Source organism: Hyperolius riggenbachi, chromosome 7, assembly GCF_040937935.1.
Source record: "Hyperolius riggenbachi isolate aHypRig1 chromosome 7, aHypRig1.pri, whole genome shotgun sequence".
In the NCBI taxonomy this organism is placed as follows: domain Eukaryota; kingdom Metazoa; phylum Chordata; class Amphibia; order Anura; family Hyperoliidae; genus Hyperolius; species Hyperolius riggenbachi.
In genome coordinates this window covers 189273572-189287854 of record NC_090652.1, presented here as the reverse complement: position 1 = coordinate 189287854, position 14283 = coordinate 189273572, and the positions used below count along the sequence as shown (strand labels likewise).

The 14283-nt window shown below is 44.0% G+C and overlaps 1 protein-coding gene across 1 annotated transcript in view; it reads right to left on the bottom strand.

Moving 5' to 3' along the window:
• COL3A1 (collagen type III alpha 1 chain) overlaps positions 1 to 14283 on the bottom strand; it is a 2242195-nt gene that overhangs the window by 1647611 nt on the left and 580301 nt on the right. The window contains exon 12 of the mRNA XM_068244947.1: positions 3979 to 4023. Coding sequence (XP_068101048.1) covers positions 3979 to 4023 — 45 coding nt within the window. The remainder of the gene's footprint in view (positions 1 to 3978; positions 4024 to 14283) is intronic.

Sequence of the window (14283 nt, the reverse complement as noted above, 5' to 3'; positions counted from 1 at the left end):
ACTGCACTAAGAGTATGCACAGGAAGATAAAGTGGGGAGACATCTAGTGGCCAAATAGTAAGAATACACTCTATGTACCTCACAAAATACTCCATACATTAACCCCCTACCTCCCCTCCCATAGTTACCAAAATATAACACTTGTATAAAAAAATTAAAAAGAGTGATATTTAAAAAAAAATTAAACTTTTTTTAATATGTATGTCATGAGGGTAAATTCCAATAAAATATTGTCGCCATTCATTGTACTAGGGACATATTTTAAATGTTTTATCTACAGCAGCATGTTTTATTTTAAAACTATAGTGGCCGAAAACTGAGAAATAGTGATTTTTCCCTTTTTTTTCGTATTATTCCTATTAAAAAGCATTTAGAATAAAATAATTCTTAGGCCCCTTTTACACTTAATCAGTTTGTGTGCGTTAGTACGCGTTTTTCCATAGTAGTAGATTGTGACAAATATTTCAGTTAAAATGCGTTAAGTGTGAAAGGTGCCATAAAAAAACATGGGCATTACTTTGAAAATCACTTTTCTTTCCGTTTTAACTGAGAGCAACTGATTAAGTATAAAAGGGCCCTTAGCAAAATGCACCACTCAAAGAAATCCTAATTGCTGGTGGAAAAAACAATATATAGATTGCTTTGTTGTGTTAAGTAGTGATATAGTTACATAGTTATTGGCGAATGAAAGGGAGGGGCACTGAAATGTAAAAATTGCTCTGGTCCAACCAAAGATTAATCACCCTTGCCTAGGTCTAAACCTCCACCCCTTCCTTACTGGTATGTAACCTTATGAAAAACCTGAACTAAAAAGTGTACTTTAAAATTGTGATGATACTCCCAGCAGTTTACATGTGGACTAACCACACTCTCTCTGTGGGCTACCATAGTCATGGTCTAATGTCCTACCATATTATTATTATGTATTTATATAGCCCTGACCTTTTCTGCAGAACTTTACAGATCACATAATTATCAGGGCTGTGGAGTCGGAGTCGGAGTCGTGGAGTCGGGCAATTTTGGGTGCCTGGAGTCGGAGTCGGGAAAAATGCACCGACTCCGACTCCGACTCCTAATGAATTTGTAACTGTAATTAAAATAGAAAATATGATAAAATGTTCTATTTCTCAGATAATAGTCATTAAAAATAATGTATATATACAGTATATATACAGTAATAGCTGTGCTTAGTCCACAAAAATGAAATAAACCAGTCAAAATTAGTTACTTGTGCTGCTTCAATAAAGCAGTCCCCGTATTTTTAAGGTCAGATATACATAACTGATTGTGACTGTATATATGATGTGTACACAGGAATCTCTTATATATACTAAATAACATCTATGCTGTAAGAATAAAGCCTGATGTGTAGCTGTGTCACTAATAGAGATGGTCAACGAGATGGAAATAATTCTGCATTGATGCTGATTTATGCAAATGTATGCACTCCCTTTGCTGATGAAATCAAATAATGTGATATGTTATTAAAATTTGGTTTGGTGACTACAAATTAAAGGGTAACTGAAACGGATGAAAAGTAAAGTTTTATACATACCTGGGGCTTCCTCCAGCCCCCTTCAGGCTAATCAGTCCCTCGCTGTCCTCCACCACCCGGATCTTCTGCTATGAGTCCTGGTAATTCAGCCAGTCAGCGCTGTCCGGCCGCATGCCGCTCCCACAGCCAGGAACATTCTGCACCTGCGCAATAGTGCTGCACAGGTGTAGTATGCTCCTGGCGGCGGAGTGTGTGCATGCGCACTACGCCTGACTGGCTCAAGTACCTGGACTCATAGCAGAAGATCCAGGTGGTGGAGGAGGATATACAGGGACTGATTATTCTGAAGGCGGCTGGAGGAAGCCCCAGGTATGTATAAAACTTTAATTTCATCTGTCTCAGGTTTACTTTGTTACACAGTAGTACTATACTCTACATATGCACTCCCCACAGAGCTGCAGGAATCCACTGAGAATGCTGTCCACATTGAACACAGAGGTGTTGTCTGTTTACAATCTCCTCATTCCCCTGCAGAGTACCTGCACATCATTCTTACATGTACCCACACTTACATTGCCTAGGGCCTGATAGATGTTCTTTGTTCCGGTTTGTACCTTTTACAAGTACTCTTACCAAGGACTAGTTTTAGTCTAAAGGGAATAAATATAGTAGTCTACATATCCTTCTCACTTCAGTTGTCTTGTAAAATTCCTAAGCGTTGGCAGTTAAGAGACGAATTTCATGTTACATACTTTTAATCAACAAAATTGTAATATGCAAATTAGAGGAGTCGGAGTCGTGGAGTCGGAGTCGGAGTCGGTGGAATCCTAAACTGAGGAGTCGGAGTCGGTGGATTTTTGGACCGACTCCACAGCCCTGATAATTATGTCACTGACTGTTCTCAGAGAAGCTAACAATCTAATCCCTGCCATAATTATAGTCTAATATTTTCCCTACTAGCAGACCTATGGGTCTATGTTTTTTGCCGCCACCCGCCGCATGTACTGCGCGCGCGCACCCGCCGCGCACACGCCTGCCTGGCTCCCTGGCCCCGTCCCTGTCCTCCTGTCTGTGTGAGGCTGCGTATATGCGCAGTAGCACAAAGCACAGTCCCAGCTACACAGAGACAACTGTCCCTGCTATACGCAGGGACAGTTGCTTATTATTATTATATAGGATAGGATTGGTTTGGGGTGAAACCTGTCTTACTACACTACCAAAACACTGTTCTTATCTCCAGAATGGGTAATGAATTGCAAAAATTTGTAAATATGTGAATCAGGTGAATCTTCATAGACTTCAATGGGCAGGAAAATTTAAAAATGTTAAAACCTACAAAGACAGTTTCTTGCCACAAAAGTGATGGAAAAGTTGTTTCAAGGGGCCTAACACCTGGACCGTGGCATGCCGGAGGGGCTCCATGGCAAACATCCCACCAAAAATTAAGGGAGTTGATGCAGAGTCGTGTTTTAATTGCTAAAGAGCAGAAATCACATCACATTCCTAAATTGGTGGAATAAAGTGCTTTAAAATGTGTACATGTCAATCAGGTAGTGTAAGGGTTCACGCTTCACAATGACAGACAAAACACCACATTTAATGCACCACAGTCAGCAAACAACCGCAGAGACCTTTAGTGATCACATCAGGTGAGCATATCTTTGTTTTTACTAGTTGACACCTCCAAAACATAAATGTTAGTTCTCTCGGCAGCAATCTTTGTGTAGTGGTGTGCAGTGGCCGCCGTGCTTGTGCACACAATCGTGAGAGTGCAGGCGATTGCAGTTTTCCAGCCTCTATGGTCAGGCTTAAGTAGTTCAATGACAGTTAAGTGACCAACAAAACACTGATTCTGCACTGAGGTCTTATACAGGGAGCAGCAGACCTGTCTCCTACAGCACTGAGGTTTTACACAGGGGCCAGTGGATACTAGATGCCAATAGTGGTGTGAAGGATTATTGGGTTATGGTCTGTGCACTGCTAGGACCAGCAGACCTGTCTCCAACAGCTAACTTGTGCACTGGTCACAGAAGAGCAATACAATAGCAAGAAAAAACAATGTATCAACTCTAAGAAGGGCTTAGCTGTTCCGGACAATGTGGTAGCAGCAAGAACCTGCACTAAGAGGACACAGAACACAGACCCACCAAATTATCTCCTTGTCAGCAACACAGTGTCCCTGCTCTCATTAACACTGCAGCCACAGAATAAGTCTAAGATGGCTGCTGCCCTGGCGTTGTAATAGGGGGGTGGCGATCCAGGAGGGGGTAGTAGCTGATTGGCTGCCATGTGTCTGCTGAATGTGAGGTAAGGGGTAAAAGTTTAGCTCAATGATGACGTATACGGGGCAAATTAAATCCACCATGTATTCGCCTGAGGAGGCGAATGCAAATACGCGATCTTTGCTGCAAATTATTTGCCTGGCGAATACTTCGGCCCATCTCTATATAAATGTACTTAATTAAAAGAACACATTTACTTACAGTAGCACCAGGCAATCCATTGTCACCAGGAACACCAGGTTCTCCCTAGAACATAAATTACACTCATTAGTTATCTATATAAAGGCAATATATTTCATAGTACTGTATAAATAAATATTTTACATACATGTTGTATACAGTATCATATCTTGTGTTAAAGTGACACTGAAAAGAATTTTAAAATAAAAAACAGATTCTCACCTAAGGAGAGGGAAGGCTCTGGGTCCTATAGAGCCTTCCTGATCTCCAGCCAGCTCTGCGTTCCCCTGCAGGCTCCCCCGTTAGCAGTCCACAACCAATTGGTCATGGACTGCTCTCTTCCGGGTTGGGGAGAGGGCAGTCTTCAGAAGCACTTGGGCTTCCAAAGACGGGCTGCTCCGTACTGCGCATGCGAGAGCGCCTCACTAGTGCATTCGCGTGTGTGCGCAGTACAGAGCCGCCGGTCTTTGGGAGCCAGAGAAGACCGGCTGGAGAACGGGAAGGCTCTACAGAACCCAGAGGCTTCCCTCTCCTTAGGTATCTGTTTTTTTATTTTATATCTCGCTTCAGCCTCCCTTTAAGTGAAAATAAATGGGTCAATCAACAAATACAGAAATCGCAAATCGCAATCGCTTTCTGGAGCAATTTTAGGAGGGATAAAGCAATGCAATCACATAACAAAATTAATGAAAAATCGCAATCGCTGGGGTTTGTGATTGAGAGTGGAAAAGGGCCCTAAGGACTATCAGGGCCATATTCATGCTTTTTTATCTGTGAGAAAGAGTTCTAAACAGATTTAAAATTTGTACTACAGCAACTGGGATGTTCCCGGGCAGAGCCATCAGAACCACCGTTATAGCACCACAGCTACTATGCCAGATTCTCGTCAGCATCCTGGAAGTTAGCACCACTCGCTTATTCTGTGCTGCAGTGACTTTTACCTACACCTGCCAGACTCCTCTGAGACTCCCCTAGCAGCGGTGGATCTGATTGACCTGAGGAAGTGAGCATTAGATTTCCGAAATATCTTGCAATAAATTAGTCTTATTTATCCAAGTCTAAACAAACAAACACAACATTTATATCGCGCTTTTCTCCTGGCGGACTCAAAGCGCCAGAGCTGCAGCCACTAGGGCACGCTCTATAGGCAGTAGCAGTGTTAGGGAGACTTGCCCAAGATCTCCTACTGAATAGGTGCAGGCTTACTGAACAGGCAGGACCGAGATTCGAACCCAGGTGTAAGGCTTGGTGGTGTATTCTCCACAGTCAGCATGCAACGCATGAGCTGACGTGGAGGAGGTACACACACTAGCACAAGGAAACAGGTTATCCCTAGTATAGTGGAGGGGAGGACTGACTCCAATAGGAGATTGTGGCGCACAGAGCGGTGCAGATCCGACAGCCACAAACAATACTTTCGCTATAACGTCTCAGCGCAAAGTAGCGCTGAGCGCATAAACCAGAACTGAGGAGATCAGGACACGTAGACAGAATGAACGCTTGCTAGCTAGCCGCTACTTACTGACAGCAAGCGTCCACAACAAGACAGACTGGAATGAGGCAGCCAATGCGTTTGCAGCGATGGCGTGCCTCACAAAGACAGGACAGGATAGTCAGGAAATAGCAGGATCAAGATAGAGGAACGTAACACAGACAAAAATACAATAAGTATGTTTTCCTAGCGTATTACAATTACAGCTATCAATGAAACTATTTGTAACGTCTGACTAACATATGTATATATCGGCAATGAACCGATATATGACATAAGCAGGAACACTGACTTAGACTGGAGCAATACAGGGAACAGGATTCAGAAGGATTCGCTATCTCTTCGCAGAGATGAACGCAATCCACAAATGGTAACAGAACAGGATTCAGAAGGATTCGTTATCTCTTCGCAGAGATGAACGCAATCCACAAACAGTAACAGAACAGGATTCAGAAGGATTCGTTATCTCTTCGCAGAGATGAACGCAATCCACAAACAGAACCAGGAGCAGGGTAACTAACTCAGCACGGGTGATCACGATACGCGCAACCTACCAAAACGTGCTGGAAAGCTGACTAACTGCACACAGGATATAAACAGTTCGTGTATGTATACATCAGCGACACTGATGTATCAACGTAACACGAATACAAGGAAAATAATAAACGTGCTGGTATGCATATATATTGGCAATGAATCAATATATGATGCAAAGACCAGCAAAGTATCTTTAGAACAAGAAACACGATCGGGGGCTGAAGCAACAGCAAGACAGGCTTAAACTGAAGCTATGAAAACCCGAGGAGTCCTGCAGGAAGCAGATCTTTATACTGAGGTCATCCAATGGGAGCAGACATGCAGATTCCCACACAGGTGAATGATAATCAGTCACAAGCTGACAGCAGGGAAAGGCAGACACGGCTATGCAGCTTGCATGGAAAGAGATCAGAACTGCCTGAGCTGCAGCACTACTACTTCCAGCAATACCTGCTGCAGCAGCGATCATGACAGTACCCCCGTCCTTAAAGGCGGATACCAGACGCCTCTCAAAACTGACCCTCCCAAGGAGACAACCTAACTGATAATTCATGATGACCGGGACAGCCCGGCAAGACCAAATTCCAGAATTAGTCATCACAAGACTGGACCCATCAGAACCAGAACCTACAGAACCATGCCCATCAGTACTACAAGTCTCAGTGTGACACCCATCAGAACCATGATTTCCAGAAGAAAGCCCCCCGAAGCTCTCTGAGCGATACCCACTGCCTTCCAGGGACTGTCCAAAAATGCCAAAGCCTTTGCAATGCCCACCGGAACTGTCTTTACCAACACAAAACCCACTGTTGAACCAGTCCAAGGTACCAGGACAAGCTTCCTCAGAGATCTCCCAGAACACTTTAAAGCTCCAAAGAGATCCCAAAAGGTCAGAACGCCCTTTAGGCTCACATGGAGAACTATCAAGAATCCCCATGGAACCTATGGCAATTCCCGAGTCAGGGTTACAAGGACAAACATCAAGATCAGGGCTTTCAGGGACCAGAACCATCTCTGGGCATGCAGGCAGACTGGCAACATCAGAACATGTCTCCCCTACGGAAGCATCTGAGTACGCTAACACCTTAGACACACTTGGGCATTCTGGCACACAAAGCACATCTGGGCACACTGGTACAAGAGAAACTTCTGGGCATGTCAAGGAACTGTGAACCTCAGGGTCAGCCAAGATAGGACCGAAACCAGGACTGGACAAAAATTCATCATGACTAGACTTCACAAGCACTGGACTCTCACTAAAGAATGCAGGAACAGACTTGGATGTCGCTGATTCTAGCAAGGTTGTTAACAAATCAGGTTCAGGGGCATAAACAAGACAGGACAAGTCTTCTGATGTATGACCTGAGCTAGATAGGAATTCCACAACTTCCTCTGGACTGGACAGAGACTCATCTAGTACCTGGGATTGGGGCTCCAAAGTAGCTGCAAAACAAGTCAATATTACAGCATCCCCCACTGAACTGGGCAAATCTGAGGAATTCCCTGGACAGGAAGGGAACTCCGGAATCTCTGCCACACCGGTCAGAGAATCAGAATTTTCCAAAATACAAGGCAGGGTTTCAGGAACGCTTACTAAATCAGACTGAAATTCTGAGACTTCTGTTATTTTGACCAGAGAATCAGAATTATTCATGTTACAGGGCAAGACTTCTGAAACATTCAGAGGACAGGGTTGGAGTTCCTCGGCTGTTACAACACTGGAGAGGGACTCCACAATATTGGTTAAATCAGACTGTGTACAGGGCAAGGTATCTAAGACACTTGCTGACGAGGACAATATTTCAATGACTTCTGCTTCATCAGACAAAGATTCATCAAGTTTATTTAGAGTGGACTTTAATTCTAAGACAGCTGCTAAACAAGTGAATATTGCTGCAACACCCACTGAGGTAAGCAGTGCCTCAGAGTCTTCTGTTAGAGGGTTTGAAGTATCCAAAGTACTGGGTGAAGCATAGGACTCTGCAACTCCAGCTTCACTGGACAGGATCACTGAACAGTCCATATTGCAGGGCAAAACCATGGAAGCACCTGCTGGACAGCATAAGGATTCTGTGACCTGAGCTTCATAGGAGAGATCTACTGCACAATTCATGGTACAGGGCAAATTTACTGGAAAATTTTCTGAACAAGGTAATAATTCTGCGATTTCAGGTTCACATAGCAGATGCTCTGAGCTATTCACGATACAGGGCAAATTTACTGGAACATTTTCTGAACAAGGTAATAATTCTGCGATTTCAGGTTCACATAGCAGATGCTCTGAGCTATTCACGATACAGGGCAAATTTACTGGAACATTTTCTGAACAAGGTAATAATTCTGCGATTTCAGGTTCACATAGCAGATGCTCTGAGCTATTCACGATACAGGGCAAATTTACTGGAACATTTTCTGAACAAGGTAATAATTCTGCGATTTCAGGTTCACATGGCAGATGCTCTGAGCTATTCACGATACTAGAGCGAGGTGTAGAAACAGGAAGATCAAGACACAATGTTTGCGCATCTGAATCACCATTCATTTGTAAAATTGGGAAATTCAGATGCTGGGGTTCTGAGGTTTCTAGGCAGGATTGCTGGGACTCAGAAGATAATGTAATGCATCTATTGGCATCTGCTGGATCAGACAGGAGTTGAACTTTATTAACACAGGTAATTTCTGCAGAAGTGTTTGCAGAGGCAGGCAAGATTTTTCTGATGTCTGTTTCACTGAACAAAGAGTCATGAGTACTGGCTAGGCTGGACTCGGAAGTCAGCAGGACCTCTGGATTCTCTGCTGAGAAATTTGCGCAGGGCAAGGTTAAGAATGTATCAGTGGCTTCTGTTTTACTGGTAAGTAACACTGAGTTATCCATGGTACAGGGTGGAATTGCAGGAACTTCAATTTCACACAAAAAGAGCTCCGAATCACCTGCTGAATCAGCGAAAGGTGCTGAAGCAGGCGGATCAGAACGCCAAATTTGCGAATTCGGAGTCACATAAAAATTATCCAAAATCAGTTCCCACACATCAATCAAAGGAGCCACACAGTCATACCTACACACACCAGTCTCTATTAGGTTATAGGCTGACTTAATGCATGCATTCAATACCATTTCACTTTTTGCACTGTAAAATTGACAAAATGAACTTGAATCATTCTTCCATTCACAGACCAGGGCTTCCATCTCTCCCCTCTCGAATGGAGGATCCCATGCATACTTAACAGCGAAACATTTAGGCTGATCACAGTTTGCAGATATGATTGTGGCAGGCCCATGTATAGGGTTAATTAGCAGGTGATTGGCAGATTCCTTATTCTTAAGAATCTCCAATACCTGTAGCAAGTGTTGAACTGTAGTGTATGCAAACTTCCCTTGGTTCACAAATAAGTTGATTTGTTCAATACTCTGTAATATCTCCTCATAATCATACTCAGATAATTCTTTTAAACAAAAATCTTTATTTTCCCTAGCCAGCGATGAAAGTTCATTAGTAGTTTCATAAGTTCATTTAACTCCCCTGAAAGACAATTGCATTTCATTATCTGTTAATGGCAGAATCTCATTATAGGTCTCAGTCGCTAAGGATAACGACTCTGCAGATCGGACACGTTTCCTATAACGTTTGCGTTTGGCCTTAGACCCTGCTGCCTTTGGTGATTTATTCAAAGCTGCAGGAAAATTATCAGGAACACTCTCTGCTTGCTGATCATTTTTGCAAACAATTGAAGGGGAAGCTGATTGGCCTGCTGCCAGGAGTTCATTTAGAGGAAAAGGCAATGGATCTATGCGCAACCAGTTATGGATCACAAACGCTAGAAATTCCAGCAGTCTCTCTTTCAAATCGGAATGATTGAGAACATCAAATGCCCACTGAAACAATTGCCCTTTAAACAAAATATAAACTAGCTGGAGTGCCCAGGTTGAAACAGGAGTCGCTTGGAGATCGGGATTGGCCAGGAACCTGGCACATTCAGAGAAAAACTCATTTTCTGTTTCAGAGTTAAGTTCTTCAAATTTCTTAAAGGAACAAGAACCATAATTAACAGTGTCATACTTTCTGGGAATCCCCCCCCACAATGGGAATTGGTAATGGGGTTTTCATAATGTAAGGCTTGGTGGTGTATTCTCCACAGTCAGCATGCAACGCATGAGCTGACGTGGAGGAGGTACACACACTAGCACAAGGAAACAGGCTATCCCTAGTATAGTGGAGGGGAGGACTGACTCCAATAGGAGATTGTGGCGCACAGAGCCGGTGCAGATCCGACAGCCACAAACAATACTTTCGCTATAACGTCTCAGCGCAAAGTAGCGCTGAGCGCATAAACCAGAACTGAGGAGATCAGGACAGGTAGACAGAATGAACGCTTGCTAGCTAGCTGCTACTTAGTGACAGCAAGCGTCCACAACAAGACAGACTGGAATGAGGCAGCCAATGCGTTTGCAGCGATGGCGTGCCTCACAAAGACAGGACAGGATAGTCAGGAAATAGCAGGATCAAGATAGATGAACGTAACACAGACAAAAATACAATAAGTATGTTTTCCTAGCGTATTACAATTACAATGAAACTATTTGTAACGTCTGACTAACATATGTATATATCGGCAATGAACCGATATATGACATAAGCAGGAACACTGAATTAGACTGGAGCAATACAGAGAACAGGACTCAGAAGGATTCGCTATCTCTTCGCAGAGATGAACGCAATCCACAAATGGTAACAAAACAGGATTCAGAAGGATTCGTTATCTCTTCGCAGAGATGAACGCAATCCACAAACAGTAACAGAACAGGATTCAGAAGGATTCGTTATCTCTTCACAGAGATGAACGCAATCCACAAACAGAACCAGGAGCAGGGTAACTAACTCAGCACGGGTGATCATGATACGCGCAACCTACCAAAACGTGCTGGAAAGCTGACTAACTGCACACAGGATATAAACAGTTCGTGTACGTATACATCAGCGACACTGATGTATCAACGTAACACGAATACAAGGAAAATAATAAACGTGCTGGTATGCATATATATTGGCAATGAACCAATATATGATGCAAAGACCAGCAAAGTATCTTTAGAACAAGAAACACGATCGGGGGCTGAAGCAACAGCAAGACAGGCTTAAACTGAAGCTATGAAAACCCGAGGAGTCCTGCAGGAAGCAGATCTTTATACTGAGGTCATCCAATGGGAGCAGACATGCAGATTCCCACACAGGTGAATGATAATCAGTCACAAGCTGACAGCAGGGAAAGGCAGACAAAGCTATGCAGCTTGCATGGAAAGAGATCAGAACTGCCTGAGCTGCAGCACTACTACTTCCAGCAATACCTGCTGCAGCAGCGATCATGACACCAGGTCTCCTGTGTCAGAGGCAGAGCCCTTAACCATTACACTATCCAGCCAGACGTCTTAATTGAGGTAAGAAACTTCTTACTATGCATTTATTGTGCCACCACACTACTTTGGGCACCTCTCAACCAGTTTCTCCTCAGAACCAGTTTCACTAGCCTTCCCTTTCCAAGGAGGTTCAACACTGCAGAAAACTTTGTTGTCTGGACCTTAAACCATTTTGAGATTAGAGTGTGGCTGGGGGTTAACTATAACAAGTAACTTGTCTATATATCTTATGTACAGTTTAGATGGTTTAAACAGCAAATCTAGCTGCAAACAGCTTTAATAGAATATGATTATTTCTTCCTGTGATACAATGACAGCAGCCATGTTGTTTGTAAACATTACACACAGGCAAGCTTATCTGCACCATCAACACTCAGACTGTGAAAAAAACCTAGTCCCCTCTCCTCCCTCCTCCCCTCTGCCTCTGAAATCTCTGGCTAGTAATACCTCCCCATCCTCCTGCCCAGACTGAGCTCCCATGAGCCCTTGCTACTGCCAAGGCTCTCTGAAAAACTGTGGGCGGGGCTTGTTTAGTTTATAGGGAATTAGAGTATTAAAACAAAAACAAAAAAGTATTTGGCTTGAGGAATGCCCTATAAACAATAGGAAAGGAACACCATTATGCAGTGAGTAAAAGTTAATCTCGGATCCACTTTAATGAACCAAAAAATACGTACCTGTACCTTTAAAAAAAATGTTCCCACACTAATATCTTCGGTAATAGTCCCACACCAATATCCTCTAATGTTGCGATCTTGACTGAAGCTAGAGCACTGCTAGTCCACCCTCCTGCGCAGCTCCCGCACTCCTCCCCTAGGAGGAGTACCCCTATACCCATTTCTCCTGGCAGGGGGGCTGGCATCTGGGGATACCCTTCCTAAAGTTAACTCCCAGATGCCACCATGAACCCCCCAGGACATCGTCGACCCCCACCTCCTCCTGGGGCATTGGAGGTGGGAAAGAGCCCCTTTTCCATGTCTTGGACAAGGGCTCTGGGGGGCAGGGGGAGGCTTGGCCACCCCTGTCCCCCAGGCTGGTATAGCTCAGGGTGTGAAGCCCCACATGGCCAGGGCTCTGCATTCTGGCTATCCCAGCATATATGGGAAACAATGGGTTAAAGAGGCTCGGGAGGGGGGAAAAATAAAAAAATATATATACATTTATATACATGTTAATACATTATCTGTCATTTTAGCGCAGTAACTTTGCTACTTTTTTCCTCTAACTTTAACATTGATTTTCTCAAAAACTATAAGGTCTTTTTGAATTTTTTTTTCCACTTGTTCCCACTGGCCTCCTTAATTTATCCTGCAAATGTGTTGTTTCTAGGGCATAACTGCTAGGGTTGGCAGCCGGTGAAACCAGGGGTCTAGTCCTGGGAAAAGAGGTGAGTGGACTCACCTCTAAAAACCCCTGCGCAGCACGTAGCGCCAAAAATGGGCGTGGTCAAGCATAACATGGGTGTGGGCATGGGTGGGGCCAAATATACATGACCTTAGCAGTGATGTAAAAGGTCTGACGGGGAAGTTTGAGCTCTGCCGTAGTATCCCCCCGAAAATAGATGTAATCTGACAGCATTTCACCAAAAAGACACAATCTGGTAGAAGTTCCTCCAAAATACAAATATGGCAGTGGTTCCCCCAAAATAGACAATGTGGCAGCAGCAGTTCCACCAACATACACATAATTTGGAAGCAGTTCCCCAAAATACGCGAAACCTGGCAGCTGATCACCCAAAATACATGTAACACCCAAAATACATGTAATCTGGCAGCAGTGGTCCCCCAAACATACACAATCTGGCAGCAGTTCCCCAAAATACACGTAATCTGGCAGCAGCCGTTCCCCTAACATATACATAATCTGGCAGCTGTTCCCCAAAATAAACAGCGGTTCCACAAAAATGCAGATAATCTGACAGCAGTTCCCCCAAAATAGGTACCCCCAGCATAGGTAGCCAGGTCTATAGGTGTCCCCAGTATAAGTAGCCACTAGTATAGTAGTCCCCAGTATATGTAGCCTAGTATATGTAGGCAGGGGTATATGTGCCCAGTATATGTAGCCAGGGGTATATGTGCCCATTATATGTAGCCAGGGGTATATGTGCCCAGTATATGTAGCCAGGGGAATATGTGCCCAGTATATGTAGCCAGGGGTATATGTGCCCAGTATATGTAGGCAGGGGTATATGTGCCCAGTATATGTAGGCAGGGCAGGGGTATATGTGCCCAGTATATGTAGGCAGGGCAGGGGTATATGTGCCCAGTATATGTAGGCAGGGCAGGGGTATATGCGCCCAGTATATGTAGGCAGGGCAGGGGTATATGCAGGGCTGAATTACCGACCAGGCAACAAAAGCAGTCGCTTGGGACCCCATTCAGAGTCAAAGGGGCACCATCAGCACATAAACCAGCCCTCGCCATCCTGTCAGCGGTGGCTGGATGGTATAATGGTTAAAGGGACTCTGAGCAGTGCAGTAATTATGGAAAGATGCATATCATTTTAAAGCTCTCTTTCTCCTCTTTCCAATGATATATAAACCGCTGCCCTATGCCTTTTAGTTTTCACTATTTTCGTGATCGAAATCGTGGCCGTGGCAATTTCGATCACGAAAATAGCAAAAACTACAAGGCGTAGGGTGGTAGTTTATCTATCATTGGAAAGAGGAGAAAGAGAGCTTCAAAATGATATGCATCTTTCCATAGTTACATTGTATTACACAGGACGACTTTTCTCCAAAGTCGGCAGCTGGTAGGTGTGAGGATGTAATTAATTAGTTGTGGGTATGCTTAAAGGCATACCCACAGGCACTGCTCGGAGTCCCTTTAAGGGCTCTGCCTGTGACACAGGAGACCAGGGTTTGAATCTCAGCTCTGCCTGTTCA